The 17,339-nt window shown below is 34.7% G+C and overlaps 1 protein-coding gene across 3 annotated transcripts in view; it reads right to left on the bottom strand.

Moving 5' to 3' along the window:
- The window catches only part of UBE3A (ubiquitin protein ligase E3A), a 124,523-nt gene that overhangs the window by 81,511 nt on the left and 25,673 nt on the right, over positions 1 to 17,339 (bottom strand). For all 3 annotated transcript variants that reach the window (XM_058542253.1, XM_058542252.1, XM_058542251.1), the window contains 3 exons: positions 16,009 to 16,316; positions 11,525 to 12,771; positions 2,132 to 2,276 (listed from right to left, as the gene is read on the bottom strand). In XM_058542253.1, coding sequence (XP_058398236.1) covers positions 2,132 to 2,276; positions 11,525 to 12,771; positions 16,009 to 16,316 — 1,700 coding nt within the window. The remainder of the gene's footprint in view (positions 1 to 2,131; positions 2,277 to 11,524; positions 12,772 to 16,008; positions 16,317 to 17,339) is intronic.

The raw sequence follows: 17,339 nt of genomic DNA, 5'->3' as shown, positions 1-17,339 counted from the left end.
CTATTCAAAACCCAAGCTTGGAGATCTTTTTTATATCACTCATTTTAAAATAGGAATCTTTGGTTTTACCTATCTGAATAACCATTACTAAGGCAGAATTATCATTTTCCCTTTAGATGAACATCTTAGGAAAAGGTTATATGATAATTTTAATTGAATTTACAACTTTTTTCTTTTTTATTAAAATGTTTTTCAGTTGCTACTATGAAACTGAATGAAAATATTTTAAGAATTAGGTCTGAAAAAAGGGGGAATTTCCAATAGAACAAACTTTAAAAATAAATATAGCACATGAATAAATTAATTTTTAAGAATTTTTACAGCTTTAAAAATGTTTCTTCGTTTTCACATTTAAAGTTAAATATAAAAGGAACTTAAAAATGTCCCCTTAATCATAAGAGCATAAAGTAAGCTATATTTTTCTAATGCAATTTAATGCTCATAAAATAACAGTTTGAAAATTGTCCAATTCATACCTGAATTTCACAGTTTAGATCTAAATTTTTTTTACAGACCTAAGTTGTAACATTAACATTCACTGAAGTGCTAGAAACTTCATTTAGTTATAAATATGGTATTAACAGGGTCAAGAATAGTTGAAAATAATTATAATTAATCAAAAAATTTGATGAGAGCTCACAAATCTATGTCCTTGGTCTCAAGAGCAATAAACTACAAATTAATCAGACAATAAATCACACAGGTCACTATGCTCATCTCTGTGCATGAAAGATAATAATTTTGAAGTCCAAGGAGATTCCATTTTGGGCACATTTTTCTCAGGTCCCTGGAAGGAAAGCACCAGTGGCTCTTCTAAAATATTCCCATTTGATATTTCTACTGCCATTATTTCAATTACCTTACTATCAAGTGGAACTGTTTAATACATGTTCTTTCTTAAAAGTATTTCTGCATACAATGTAAGTATACTTTATGGCTAATGTTTAACATTTCTAGATAGATCAGAACCTAGAGACAAGGTTTACCAAACTTATGTAGCTTATAAATTAATTTCTATCTCAAAAAGAGCATGGTTTTCTGTGTCTTGGTTTACTTGAACAAATGACACAGCCTTCTGATTATTAGTAAACATTAGCTAGAATACAGATATAGTTTTACCCTAACTGTATTTAAGTCATGAACTCAAAATGTCTACTTCCATTTACATATGTATGTACATATATGACTGACGAAAAATAGTAACAGAAAAATCAATTCAACATACATACTGAGCATCAACAGGCTGTAACAGCTCAATTTTCACGCTTAAGGGAAATGATCTGCAATACTCTATGCTGCTTTCTTCACAATTCTGATGGTACCTTTAGTGGAAACTTTTTCCTCTAATTGTTATGCATTCAGTTTTAAAAGTAAGCAAACTTGGTAACCAAGTAGTTATATTGCAGAAACTGAATCAGTTCAGAATTAGCCAGTTAGTACACTATCCAAGAAGCTATAGTATTTTCTGTGTTCTACTTTGCCTACTGTGTCTATCACTTTGTCTATCAGTAAAACTCAAATCCTTCACTTTCAGACTGCCATACGCAGATCAGTCTTTCCCAAACTGTGTTCAATGAAAACCCTTCTGGGAGGCAAATATTATTAGACGCAGGGTGGAAAAAGGGTTCTGAAGTTCAAAAAGTTTGTGAAAACATTACAATATTAAGCCCCAAGAAATCCTGTAGCAAATAAACCTAATTAATTTGATATCAGCGAGTGTTTCCAAACTTTGAGTATGACACACTTTTGAGACATTCTCAATGTTCTTCAGACCATTGTTCTGTGAAACTCGTTTCAGAAACGCTACTTGATGTTTTACACTAAAAAGAGCAAAGTAGTCCTTCAATAGTTCCAACGTACCATTTTAAAGTGTTTTCAATTTCATTTACCTAAGAGATAATTTCCTATATTAGAATATTTGGCTAAGTGATCTAAATAAGAACTTGAATAAATGACTGATACAAATGAGCCCCCCAAACCGACAAATTAAGTCATTATCTGTGATTCTAGATAATCCACACCAAAAGCTTCTTCTGTTGCTTTTCATAACTGAGAATATTTACAAACCTAGGTAAACAAATTCTTAATTCAAAAAGATATGACACCATGATCATATCACTAAAATATTTACCAATATCTGGATTGAAGATTTCCTCCACAACCAGCTGAAAAAATTCTTTGGAAACACCTCCCTCATCAACTCCTTGTTCTCCTTCAAATTCCACATACAACTGTTTCTTCAAGTCTGCAGGATTTTCCATAGCGATCATCTCTAGCTAGTGAGTGAAAAGATAAAGTGAAAAGAAAATGACTGCTAGTATTAGGATGAAAGCAAAATAAAAATAAGGAGAAGCAAAATAAAAACAAGGAGTAGGGCTAGGGAGTAAATAAAAGATACTGATTTTTTTTTTTAAATGGAAACAGGAAACAAACTGGTAAAAGGCCAATGCAGGCAAAGATCCAGTCTCATGCAAAAAAGGGACAGAAAAGAAATAGAATTGTAAAAGGGTTACTTTCTCAGTACTGATTTGTTATGAAATTAATACATAGTAGACAATCAGAATTAGATTTTCTGTTACTTGTGTATAACAAACCTGGGCTGTAAGGTTAGGACATGGAAAGAAGTCAAGACAGCAAAATGCCTAAGTGACTACTCAAACTAAATCATTTCAGCAAAAACAATGGAGTATGGAAGTGTGACTTCAAAACTGTTCGCTAGTAGTTCTTTACGTTTATTAGAATAGAAATTCAAGAATTAAGCCTTAATATCAATTAAGCCATAAATAAAATAATTTCAATTAAGAAAAATACATTGGGGGGCCGGCCAGATGGTGCAAGCGGTTAAGTGCGCGCACTCTGCTTCGGCACCCCGGGGTTCGCAGGTTTGGATCCCAGGCATGCACCGACGCACCACTTGTCAAGCCATGCTGTGGCGGTATCCCATATAAAGTGGAGGAAGATGGGCACAAATGTTAGCCCAGGGCCAATCTTCCCCAGCAAAACGAGGAGGATTGGCAACGGATGTTAGCTCAGGGCTGATCTTCCTCACAAAAAAAGAAAGAAAAAGAAAAATACATTGGATAAACAGGGAAGCAGTTTATGGTCTTATAATATCACTTAGTATAAACCGTCACTTTTTAATTGATTAGAACACATATCCACTTTTTTTTGAAAGCAGATGAGACATACACTTGCTCATATCTTTAGCTTTAACTTCTTACTAACAGTTATGAAACTCTAGTATCTAGCATTTCAACTATAAATCTTTACCAAATACTTTTTGTATCTATAGAATAATGAATATACAGTGATTAATCTCAGTCATTATGAGATTAATCATCAAATCAACATTAGATTCTAATGTGAAATAATTATACTGCAATTTGTTTGTTGTTTTATGTATCTGAAACTTACTAACCGCATGCCTAATTGATTATCTGTCTTATTTGCTAAATTCACTTAAGTGCCTTCTGGCTGTTAAAAAAATAAAAAATTTGCCAAAACACAATATTTAAGAGTGTTTAGGTTATTGCAACTATTCCAACTAGAATTTTAAAAATGGTTTTGAGCAACAGAAACATCATTGCAATAAGCATACTACAGTCCTAAAGCGAATACTTTAAGTAACAGCACTAGTTTCGAAATTCTAAGTGTATCTATAAAAAGAAAGTCTCATAAATTTATAAATCTGGTCAGTTACCCTAGACGAATGTTTTTCAAACTGCCAAATGCAACTCATTAGTGGGGAGTCCAATTCATTAGTGGTTTGCAACCAACAGTGCAGGAAAAAATTAGAATGTATTCCACATAGTAACGGCATCTATTGTTTTGTAAAACTTCTGTTTCAATTATATGTACAGACAGATATACATGCATGTACTGGGATGCTATGTAAAGTATCTCTTACTAGGGGTTGCAGTCAAGAACGTTTTAAGAACAAAGGCCAAAATGAGTTTCTGGATATCTTCAACATGTGGATTCTATGATTCTGTGAATTTAGAATCTTGAGCTTTAAAGAATGTTTGACCTGTACAACAGTGGTCTATAACATTTACAAAATCATTTTCATGCCAGTTATGTTATGATAATTTACTTTTGAAACAGAGTGTTGTTGTGGAAAGATTAAGTCAGAATACTCTGTACTAGTACCAACTGTCACATAACTTTTAACCTCTAAACTTTGCAAGTGACTCAGTTAAGCCTCAGTTGACTGATCTGCAAAGGAAAAAAAAGGGTAGTACTCTTCATACTGCAAGGTGAAGGCTTAATAAGAATATATGAGGGGCCAGCCTGGTGGCTCAGCGGTTAAGTGTGCCCGCTCCGATTTGGTGGCCTGGGGTTCACGGGTTTGGATCCGGGGCATGCACCCATGCACCGTTTGTCAAGCCATGCTGTGGCGGCGTCCCATATAAAGCAGAGGAAGATGGGCATGGATGTTAGCCATGGAGGGCCAATCTTCCTCAGCAAAAAAAAGGAGGATGGGCATTAGATGTTAGCTCAGAGCTAACCTTCCTCACCAAAAAAAAAAAAGACTATATGAGAAAGAGTTCTAGAGTGGGTAATATTATTAAGATAACACGATAACACACCATGTCGTTACCTTTTAACACAACTTTCCTCTTTGAACAAAAGATTCACAATTTGACTTTCTAGCCTTGTCCTAATATTGAAAATAAACTTGGGAGACAAAAATAGTTCCACTTGGAAATCTGTTTCAAGCCACAGAATATAAAAAATTCTGAGGACTAAATTAAAAGTAACATGCTAAGCTCAAAGGTGGTTTTCCCATCATGCCAACATCCCATATTGCCATGGAACCCATTCCTAGTTTCCTTCTCTCGGTTCCCACTTGCCTAGGTGTTAAAGGAATGTTGTTATTCTTTATATATGCCTTTACAACACAAAGACAAACCTGCTTCTATCATGTATAATGTATTCCAAGATGAGAAAAAATGACTATCTGATATTTCGAGTATGCTTCCTATAGCTCTTCCTCATTAACATTCATAAATGAGAGCTGACTCTATATAAATGTGACTGACACCTTTTAAAGGATCTGGTGTAGAATTTCTACAGGATTCAGAGGCCCTATGTTCTAGTCTTAGTTCCACTTGAGACATTTCATATGGCAAAAGGAAGCAAATTTACCTTCATTCTTAATAAAATATTATCTGTCCATTCCCAACAATCTCCACTCTCCCCTCCCCAACTTGAGTGTCAAAAGAATTTAGTGCAATATGTTCTATTATGATAACTGGAAACATGTAACTTCCCTTCTCTTTGCTTTAGTTTCATCTGTAAAATGAGAATAACGTATTAATAAATAATATATGTGAAGCATTTAGATGAACTCCCCATACAACAAATTCCTTATAAATACTAGCTCTTGTTATTGTTACTTTTATTTTATTGGTTCTAAAATTTTTTTCAGGCTTGTCTGAAAACCTAACAACCCAGATATTATAGAACAAAAATATTCGAGTAATAACAATACAACAATAACATATAGCACTTATGTGCCAGGGCACTATTCTAAGCACTTTAAATATATCAACTTATTTAATTTTCACAACAACCATATGAGGTTGGTAGTATTACTAACCTCAATTTACAGATGGAGACTCGGAAGTAATAACAAGTTCAATAACTTGCTCAAGTCAAAGTTAGTAAATGGTAGAACAGAAATTCTAATCCAGGCAGCATGCTCTTAACTACTATGCTTTATTGCCTTTCCTCAATGACTAGCAACAATCTTTTTTAAAATTATGAGTGATTTTTATTTTCTTCTTTATGCTTTTCTGTATTTTTCATGTTTTTTTTACTATATATATATATTACTTTCAGAATCAGAGTGCATTCAAATGTAAATATGCAAAAAGAATAATTTGAATAGGTGGCAACTGAATCCTGCCAATGAAAATTTGCCATTATTTTATATTATCATTCTCAGATACATATGTCGTTCTGTAAAATACTGTATCATTTACATATACATGGATGGCCTACATTTTTAAAAAATTTACTTTAAATTGTGGTAACAAACATATAGCAAAATTTAGCAATAATCATTTTGATGAAGGCCATTATTAACAGGCTGCATTTATTTTTATTTTTTTTAAAAAAAACACTTCCAACCCAGTGTTCAATTAGAGAATGATTTAAGAATTAAATTGTAAAGGTATATCCCTTTATATAATTTACCATTTAAAACTGAATTTTTAAAATCAAAAGCTGTCTTGAATGCAGTAGGATGTTTGGAAATTGGAAGAACTGGCAATGTCAGTGAATATTCTGAAAAGGAGAATTTGTATGCATCCTTGAATTGAATTCATTTAGTATACAGACCTAGAGTTTTATATGTGTTTTCTTAAAGTAGGGTGTATTTTGTATTAATTTAATACGGAGACTGGCAAAAGACAGATTACTGGGGAAAAAAATAAACAAAAATAGATGGGATGTAATGACATCTACCTCTTCCTTATATGACTTCCTCTTCTAAGACTCTTGATTTCATCAATTGTTGGATAAAACGATTTTCAATTTCTGAACTTTTAACTGGCCATGATGATGAAATCCTAGAGAGATCATTTTTAAAAAATTGACCTGATATCAAAGTATTCCCAGAATACCTAGGTAGGATGACATCTCAATAAAAAATATCATACTTGCCAGATTTAACAAGAGTCAAAAAGAAAATCCCATCCTTTAAAATTTTATAGTATTCCAGACTATTACTCATGTCAAATCCATCCTTATCCATAGTTGAAAAAAATTCCTTAATGGTATGAATATTTAAGTTGATATAGTACTATTCAGATAAAACAGACCTAATACTTAAGCATGCCTAAGATCCCTAAGAATGGCTGGCTTAAACTATTTCAGTTAACTTATTAGACTCTATGGTTAAACACTTTGCTAGTGAGTACATTTAAACTATTGACCAGAATGGGATTTTTAGATTATTCAGATACATTTCATTTTTTCATTTCTCTATAAACAGATGAAGGAATGTTTTTTATACCTTAAAAATAAAGCTTAGCTGTTGGGGTAAGAGCCACATCACACAATCACATCTGCCTGTGAGATCAGGAACCCTGAGTTCTACTTCCAATTCTGCCATTAATTCTCGCTGAGTTTCGTTTTTCTCACACATAATACTAAGGAGTTTAGCAAGTTTCATTGTTTTAAATTAGTATATGGTGCTGAAAGCTATGCAGATCTACTTCATTCTCTGACTCTACTTTGAGAACATAAATCAAGCATGAAGTTCTTAATTTCAATTAGAATAAATCATAATGGTCATTGCATTAAGCACAATATAGTGAATGAATAAGATACAATTAACCATACCCAGAACAGCATAGAATAATCTTATTCCTAAAGCACTATAGGTCAATTGATAAATAAAAGCAGCAAGTGATGTTTCAATAATAACTAAGGGTGTTTGCCAATGAAAATACTGGAGCCTGGGTTAGACAGCGCTGTCAGAGCCCCCCAAAAACGGGTGAGTGATTTTGAGAGGATTAAGCAGAACTTCTCGATATAGCAGGGCTTTTCATTTGTGCCTAACACCTTTATCTGCTCTAATTCATATTTTTGGACATTCCTATCCAATTCTCATCTCAGCCATTCATTTTGGTCTTTACATTTCTACTCAAAATTCTGGGGCTCCCTGACTCATCTGAACCAAGTCTCACACCACCATCAACCCCTATTCTAAGCCTGCTATCCTCATCATCCTCTTAAAGCCTGCAAGTTTCCTAAATATGTACTTGTATATAAAAACAGCCTCAATACACATGTATACACAAACTGTACCAAGAGCCATCTTCCCAAATACTGGTTTGCAGCCTGGCTTTGTCAGAATATCTGGGGGTATCACCAGAAATATAGATTCCTAGGCTCCATATCAGAGCTCCTAATCTGAATCTCTAGAATTTTGTTTTTTTGGGTTTTTTTAAAAAAAACAAATTTCCCATTCAAGATGTGAAGGCAGCTGGGGCACTTAATAGATGGCAATACTGTCTTCTTCCATGCTACTCATACTCCAATCTCCTAACATGAAAAGTAATTAAAAAAAAATTTTTTATACCCTCTTCCCTTGAGAATACTTTGTCTAAGAAAAATGACAAATTATCTATTTTTAAAAGATCATACCAATAGATAAATGTTATTAGTAAAATACTGTAAAAACTCCATCACGTTAGGACTGTTTTCATTCAAACAGAAGCTGAGTTCTGAGTTCATGTTTATCACTGTACTATTTCCTAAGGAACGACAACAAAAAAAAGTGAAAATAAGTCCTAGGGGGAAATATTCCGGTAACTTAATGATGTGGGGTTAGTTCTTAAACAATTCTAAGATACCTATTTGTGGAAAGACAACTTATATTTTATATTTCATTGATTCTAAAATTCACTTTTTAGTTTTCACATTTCAACATTTCTGAAATCAGGATTTCAGAAAATCCTGATTTCAGATAGCATCTGACAACTAAATGGCAGCATTTTTTCTTTTTCAGTAGTAACAAAATAATAGCGTGTTCTACAATCAACGGCATCTTAGGTTCGATAAAATACTGTAAACATTAATTCTTCTGTTGTTATCAAAGACAGTTCCTCTAAAAACACAAGTTAGGAAACAATTTGCTAGTCTGGTTTGAATTACATGGTAAATGAAAGTAATACACATATTTTCCTTTAAAAAAAAACTACAATTATTAATTGAAGTTACTAACCCCCCTCTCCCTCTAAGCTAGTCAGTCTTACAATGAATAACTGTTAAGACCCAATAGAAAACATATTCAAGAGTATCATATACGTACTCACTATTTTCTGGGCCTCATTTATAAACTAATGAGTTGATGAATTCCAAGACTCCTTTTAGCTCTTAAAGGTTGGGATCCTATACCCTTAATTATGTAATTATTAATATTGAGCTTGCCGCCAAGTTTCTCATTTCCTCTTCTCTTCTCGACCCTACTCTGCAGTTCAAAATTAGCAGGTCATATGAAAGTGGTCAATAGGTTTGTTTCATTTGTGAAACTGTGATATAAAAGGAAGAATAAGGCTTAAAAAAAGCAAAGGAGATCCTTGGGGAATAAGATGTTGAAAATCCATCAGTATTTTTTTAGAGTTCAGAGGATGACCTTAAACTACTTTTTGTTGTAAACCTTCTACTTTTTATGACTAAAATACTATAACTATCATAACCATCACCTGCTATGAATATTTCAAAAATAATAGGCAGATTATCAATTTGACTTCCAAGACCTATTTTGATGCTTATTTTTCTAACATTTTCACATTGTTATTTAAAAAAAAAGAAAAGAAGAAAGTTAAGAGTGAAGTCTGCTTAGTGCAAGCATTCAGAGCCCCTAAGAAGTTTCTCAGTAGTCATGATTCATCTTTATATCTCTACTGCTTGGCAAAGTGCCTCACACACAAGATTTCTGAAGTGAACTGCTTTTGTGGACTGTAATATTCAAGTACAGATATTATCTAGTGAATCCTGATTTATAATAGGTCAAATCATAGTATTCTGTTTTGATATAATTAAGCAGAACTCACTAAAAAAATAATTTGCTAGCATAATTAAAAAGCTCACAGTTCATTTTACCCTAACATCTGCTTAAAGGAAGGCTTTATAAACCAAAATGGTTAACTGTTTCCTCAAAATCCTAGATGATAATTTTAAAAGTAAAGTAAGTATACAAGTACCTAAACTTTTGTTGGTTCTTAGCCTTGCTTTACCAGGAGGGGAAAAACGGGGCAAGGGAGAGGAAAATAAACCTGGGTAGATTTCTGAGCAGAAGACAGATAAAGAAGGTGGATTTTCTTTTTTCTTAACTCCGGATTGAATTTTATAGAGAGTAATTTCATTGCTTTTTAAAGGCCAGTCATAGCTTTTGCTGGAAGCAGATGAGAGAATACCAAACCAAAGAGCCAAACATAAAATGTGTAAGTTTTCGGATTTGTAGTTCTGCTCCAACAATGGAAAATCATAGATAGACCTCAACATGCTTTCCATAAAACAGCACTCAGTCCTTATCCGATACTTTACCATTATGTTCAAGTATGTAAAATAAGTTGCCAGCTGCCTGATGCTCAGTTAAGTATATTAATTATTCACATAGTTCAAAACTACATAAGTAAAATAAAAAGGGCACCAGAAAGCAAGCAATGATAATCACTCCAAGCAGTTAATGTCCCTTTCTGTCTCTGCTGAAAAACTGCCTGAGCTGCCTAAATAATGTAGACTCTTTCTTCAACAGTATAAACATATTGGGTATTTTTAAAAACCAGTAACAAAGAAAAGAGGCACAGAACCTTTGCAACTTGCAAATTTCTGACATGGCAAACAACTTTTTCCACTGGTTTAGTTTCATGAATTCTCACATTTAGACAAATCCATTCTAAAACTAAAATATATTTTAAAATAAATATCACTATTTCCTAGTAGTCTATGTCATCAGATCTTGTCCTTTATTAGTACAGAAGGTTGACCATATCTTAATTTTAGTTGATATTAAATTTTACTTGAAGTGATGAAAAAGAACTAGCAATGAAGGGGGTATCTAACAGTATGAATACAATAAAACTCTGTGATAAAGTACCCTATGACAAATGAAAATTTTGGTACAATGTGATGGGCAATTGGTTTCTGTCTTCTAGCCAGGCCTGCATTCTTGAATGGGAGCACTAAAATTCTTATTTCCTTGGAGGGAAGGAATGAACACAAGGCAATCTATCCAGAGAAACAGGAAGTTAGAAGGAGGGTACTCGTGTTCCCAGTATTCTCCCAGCTTAATCTCCCTGGATTGGGTTGATGATACAGGCACCGTTAGTCACAAGAGTCCTGGAATGGCTGCTGTTTTCCCAGAAGTTCCAACCAACCCCAAGACCCAGAGTAGTCTGTACAGATATTTAAGTGGGACGAAACTACCACAATCAGGCTAAAGTACCATACAGGGACATTCTGAATGACCTTGCAGGAACTCGTACTAGCAGCATGCACCAACCTGCCCAGGTCACTTCATCAACTTCATAATGATGCAATTCTAAATTTTACATAATGGAATTTTTGGATATCACTTATTATTTTATGGTGTGGTTTTATTGTACCACTTCTCCCAGTTAAGTCTTAACATTCATATTTATTATTAGGTATCTCCACATTCCCCTTGTTCTTGTGCTCTGGTCTTTTCCCAACGTCCACTTCTCTTCTGAATGGAGAAAGTACTGGGGTTAGCTGTCAAGAATAGAAAATCTATTCTTTTTCAAACAGAGAGTGTCATTATACAAGACAACCAATACTTTGTGGAACACATTTATAAACTTGGACAGGAACAACAAAAGTATAATACTTATACTTACAATAAAAAATGTCCATGTGTTCTTATGCTATATCCCATATTTCTTTTTTTCAGAGTTACATATAAAATGAATTCACTGAACTGTATCACAATCTCCCCATCAGTAGGTATCTGATCTAGTACTAACTTTTAAACAATAGCCCAACTTACCCGGACAAGTGCATCATCTATGATATGGTCACGTCTGACTTTGAGTCTCAAATATGGATTCAACTGCTGTCCTTGAACTAAGCTGTAGAGAACAGTGATTCTTCGTTCACTGTACATGCGAATTCTATTGTCATAATATAATCCCAAATTCTTTGTGACAGCATTCAATATAAAGGGACATGTCATAAAAGAGAATTTGTTCTCTGTTTCTACTTTGAAAAAAGTATAATCTTTATCCATCTCTAGAACTTCATTCAGTGGTTCATTAATAAACTCTTCAAAAGGGATAAGTGGTTTTCGACAATCCAGAGTTTTAACACCAAGTTCAGTTTCCAGTGGGTCCACTCGAGGACCTTTCTTGTTTCTTCTTTCCTCTCCCAATAGCTCCTGAAGTGTCAATTCACTGGACTCAGGGATGGGCTCTTCATCATCTTCTTCATTATGATTTGTGTCCACTTCCCCTCCCACTACATTTGCATAGTAAACCATTTTCAAGCACTTTGAAGCAGCAACAATAGCATCATCATCGTTCACGAGATTTCGACTGTTAAATTCATTGCTTATGACTTTGTAAGTAATAAGCTGCTGAAATGTTTCCATCATTCTCCGAATCTGGTCTGCACTGTATTTAGACCACAGTCTAACCAGTTTTCCTTGGGCTGCAAGGGGTAGCTTACTCATTGCTTTGCAAAATAACGGCAAAGCCATTTCCAGATATTCAGGACTGTGGAGATTTCTATTCTCCATTACAATAATGAATAAATTCAGATAATTAGGATCTCGGGAGTACACATTGTGATACGTCAAGTCACATTCCACATTAGGTGATAAATATACAAGTGCATTGAGAAAGGCAGTTTCTATTTTTTCATTAGAGAGCAATCTGGTGTAGACCCTTCTAATGGCCTCAATATCCACAGACACATCATCAGGGCCTAATTTTTGTAAGTTGTTATCTCCTTGTGAGCTATCACTTATCCTTGAGGAAGATGCTTCTGAATCTTCTTCCATAGCAGCAGCAGAACATGCAGCTTTTTCCTTTTCATCTTCATCTTTGTCTTCGTCCTTTCCTTGAAGAGATTTCAGTTCTTCCTTCGTGTGTTGTTTGACTTTCCGAAAGCTCTGTACCAATGCCTCAGCACTAGAAAAAACTCTTCCAATAACACGGATTAAAGGGGAATAATCCTCTCTCTCTCTACATAATTCAAGAATTTCATATACTGTCTCTTCTGTTAGATAAGTCACATCTAGAAAATTAGAGGAAAAAAGAATATTTATTTTCATAATATATGTATGTTTCCTTTGTTTTAATAAATTCTAGTGAAAAGTAAAACAGTCATTTTGCACTCAATATCATTTGATTTACAACTTTAAAAAAAAGTTATCTAATACTTAGATTCAACAAACAAAATATTATGTTTACCTATTTTTTCCAATGAACTATGAATAGCAACAACCTCCCCCATTCTTTCAATAATATATAGCTTTTATTAGGATTTATTCACTTTTCAAAATCATGGAATATATTAACATGCAGCTTTAATTGTAAATATGAACCAAGATATCATGTCCTGATTCACCAAAATACACCTCTTACAACCTTGCAGAAATACTGCTATTCTTCTGAGAAGTTTCTTCCTTATTTCACTCCTTATTTCACTACAGTCATGTGTCACTTAACAACAGAGACAGGTTCTGAGAAATGCATCGTTAGGCTAGTTCATCGTTGTGAGAATATCACAGAGTGTACTTACACAAACCTAGATGGTATAGCCTACTACACACACAGGCTATATGGTAGTGATCTTATGGGACCACCGTCATATATGCGATCCGTTGTCAACTGAAATGTCAATTATGTGGCACATGACTGTACTCTATACTCAAAACACTAAGAAGGCAGGTTTTAATAAAGGTTTCCTGAGCATCCTATTTTAAAAAGAGCTCTTGTCCTACTTCTGAATACTGTATATTAAAACAAGTATACTAAATTTAATGTATATTTACATTATATACAGTAATATAATATTAAATTTAAATTTAATATACTATATATTAAAACTAGCTCCTTTTTTCTTTTGGTGAAGAAGATTAGCCCTGAGCTAACGCCTGTTGCCAATCCTCCTCTTTTTGCTGAGGAAGATTGGCCCTGGGCTAACATCCATGCCCATCCTCCTCTACTTTACATGTGGGACACCTGCCACAGCTTGACTTGACAAGCAGTGCATAGGTCTACGCCTGAGAGGTGAACCTGTGAAACATGGGCCATCGAAGCGGAGCATACAAACTCAACCACCACGCTGCCACCAGTGCAGCCCCTAGAGTTTCTTTTATGGGCCTTAATTCTTTAAGAACTAATCCTCAGGTTTGTCTAGTAAGGAAATACAGTCATTTTCTGTTAACATTAGAATCTCTTCCTGAAAAGTATGAAATTGCTAACTGGAAGCTCATTTCCCATTATTTTAATTGGAAAAAATTATAATACCTTCTTACAAGACAAGGCAAAACTCCTATTTAATTTCCTGAAATCTAACCAAAACACAGTAAATAACTATCATAAATAACTATCCTGCTAGGATGTAAAACACTCTGCTTCCTAATCATCAAATCATGAAGTTGTTAACAAAGAGTTGCTCTGCATGCAGTAACATGGCCTATCTTAGGGACAGCAACATTCTAGACCCACACACCCTTTGTTGACATGTCATGCTCTTCAGAACATCTTCAAGTGATTTGGACATTCTACTAATTCTATATAAAATGTACCAATAATTTTTCCACATAGTGTTTTGTTTAAAATGTTGAACTGAATTTTTCAGACATAAATATAAATTAATTTAAAAACATTATAACTAGAGATACAAACATTGATAAAGTTTTATTTGTCAATACAAAGAGGTGTTCTACTGAGAAACCGTTAAATGAAGAGACATTTATATATGATATATACCTGTGTATTTTGTGATATGTGTGTGTTCCTGAAAATATTCTTAATCTAAAAAATTTTACACTTGAAAAAATTCTCAGGCAAAAATGGTTTGGGGCAGACTATTCAATATCTATGGAACTTTGTAACTAGAGCTAACAAATATAATTAATAATCAAAATAAAAGTACTAGTGCAGTTGATACATTTATAATTCTTAGTCCAAAATACTACAGTAAACACAGAATGTTGCAGGAAAAAAGGGGGAAGGTGGGGGCCATTAGCATACTGGAAGAAAGTACAAGGAATTGGTAAATTACATAAACTTGAGCAAAAACAGCACACAAGAACTGGGGATAACCACTCAATAAGCACCTCTAAGATGAAGCACATAGCCAAAAAGAAGACGGATACATCTCTCCTGTACTATAATGGATAGATGGCTGCATTTAACTGTGCCAGCAAGTTCTACATTTAGTAACTGCTGCTCTGTGGTGCAGACTTGACGGGGAAATGTATATAATGAAGTCAATACAACTTCTACATTATACATATTGACAACATTCACCTACTTATCCACACTGTGTGAGCTAATTCATGTAACAGAACTCTACATTTTGAAGCAATAAAGTTGTATAAAGTTATGTAAACAGCTTTAATGTGGAAACAGAGTAGAAGCTATACCACAATTCCATTTCACTAATTAATTTAAACTTGATTCAAACGGTGTTACTGAAAATTTTAGAGGTATTCTCTAACTTATACATGTCCTAACCAAATGCTTCCTCTTTTAATACAATTACCTCTGGTAGGGCTGAGCCCTATCAGTCATTTAGAAATTCGATTACCTTATTACTGATACTGATTACCTTCACTGAGGGAAAGAAAGCGTGGAGTTGAGCATTAAAAAAAAAAAAGTTTTAACAGTTTTGAGACACAAGATCATTTGGTAAACTAACCAAGGCTTGGGAGAAGACTGCCATTGGTGGGTGATGATTCTTGGCAGCATTAAGTGTGCCGAATGCCGGGAAGAAGGTGATCAGGATATGGGAAAGACACCAAAAGGAAAAACTGAATTATTTTTCAGGTAACTATCATAAAATTTTGCCTTGCCTTCAGAAATAGGAAAAGACCAATGCTCCCTCTTGCTGCTTCTTTCACCTCATAGTGCTGGGGTTCCATAACTCATGCCAGATATTTAATCCAGCTATTCTATAACTTAAATAAACTTTGAGGCCTAGTTTAGGAAATTAACTACCACTTAATACATTTTCCCTGGTAGAAAGTGTTAAAAAGTTCCAATCAACCCACTAACAATAGATATTTTGGAGTATAATCTGCTTCTAATTAGAGACCGTAAGAACAGTAAAATGCAGTTAAATCATTAACTTACTTATTAGTTGTCATTTACCACAATAAAAAAATAAATTTCACTATACTATCATGTCCACCTGTCACGAAATTAGACAAAACAAACAAAAAAAAACCCCTCACATATTATTTAAATCTCCAATCTGATTTTCAGTCAAAAATCCTCAATTAAAAATAGAGCATCTTACCTCTAAAATCATCTCTCGCTCCGTGTCCTTCCTTCTTGTTCATTTTTATGTCAGAGCAGGAGTTGTTAGGGGCGCCTTTGGAGTTTTCAAGGTAAGCTGAGCTTGCTCCTTTCTTGGAGGGATGAGGATCACAGAGTTTTGCATTAATCTTATAAAGGTCGAGGGCTTTAATAGCCGCTGCATTGTTATCCATACGAAGAAAAGTTGGACAGGAAGCACAAAACTCATTCGTGCAGGCCTCATTTCCACAGCCCTCAGTTAACTGGTGGTAGTAGCGTTCTATTAGATGCTTTGCAGCTGCTCGCTTCCTGTATCAAACATTCAAACAATAAGCACAGTGATTAGTACAGCTCTCAGGTACAAAGCTTAACAGATCATCAGCAAAGCAAAAGTTAGTCAAGCACTGAAGTAATAAACTTGCATATTAAGATGAGGTATAGAAAATGGAGATCCACTATTACACAAAACTTTTTTTTTTTTGGTGAGGAGATCAGCCCTGTGCTAACATCCGCCAATCCTCCTCTTTTTTTGCCGAGGAAGACGGCCCTGGGCTAACATCTGTGCCCATCCTCCTCCACTTTATATGGGACGCCGCCACAGCATGGCTTGCCAAAGCAGTGCGTCGGTGCGCGCGCGGGATCCGAACCAGCGAACCCCGGGCCACCGCAGCGGAGCGCGCGCACCCAACCGCTTGCGCCACCGGGCCGGCCCCTACACAAAACTTTTAACTAGTGAAATATTTGATAAATATTTCCTCAGATACTATGATAAAGAACACTGCTTATCAGAATCATTGTTTTAATAGAATATGCTTTCCTTTGGTTTTAAAAAAATAGAGAAAAAGCTTGTTTGATGGTATATGTGCCTAAATTGTTTGGCACAACAGCTGAAAATCACAAGGTTTATGGCTCAGTTTTAATATTTTATCACTTTAATAATTAACATTAAGGGCCAGCCTGGTGGCACAGCTGTTTAGTTCGCGTGCTCCACTTCAGCGGCAAAGGGTTCGCGGGTTTGGATCCCAGGCGCAGCCTGACGCACCACTCGTCAAGCCATCATCTGCGGCGGCGTCCCATATAAAGTAGAGGAAGATGGGCACGGATGTTAGCCCAGGGCCAATCTTTCTCAGCAAAAAGAGGAGGATTGGCATCGAATGTTTGCTCAGGGCCAATTTTCCTCACCAAAAAAATAAAAGAAAGAAAGAAAAGGAGAAGCTATTTATTTATTTATTTATTTGAGGAAGATCAGCCCTGAGCTAACATCCATGCTAATCCTCCTCTTTTTGCTGAGGAAGACCAGCCCTGAGCTAACATCTATTGCAAGTCCTCCTC

This window comes from Diceros bicornis, chromosome 5, assembly GCF_020826845.1.
Source record: "Diceros bicornis minor isolate mBicDic1 chromosome 5, mDicBic1.mat.cur, whole genome shotgun sequence".
In the NCBI taxonomy this organism is placed as follows: domain Eukaryota; kingdom Metazoa; phylum Chordata; class Mammalia; order Perissodactyla; family Rhinocerotidae; genus Diceros; species Diceros bicornis.
Note: the sequence above shows the minus strand (reverse complement) of the source record. Positions and strands in the feature narration are given on the sequence as shown.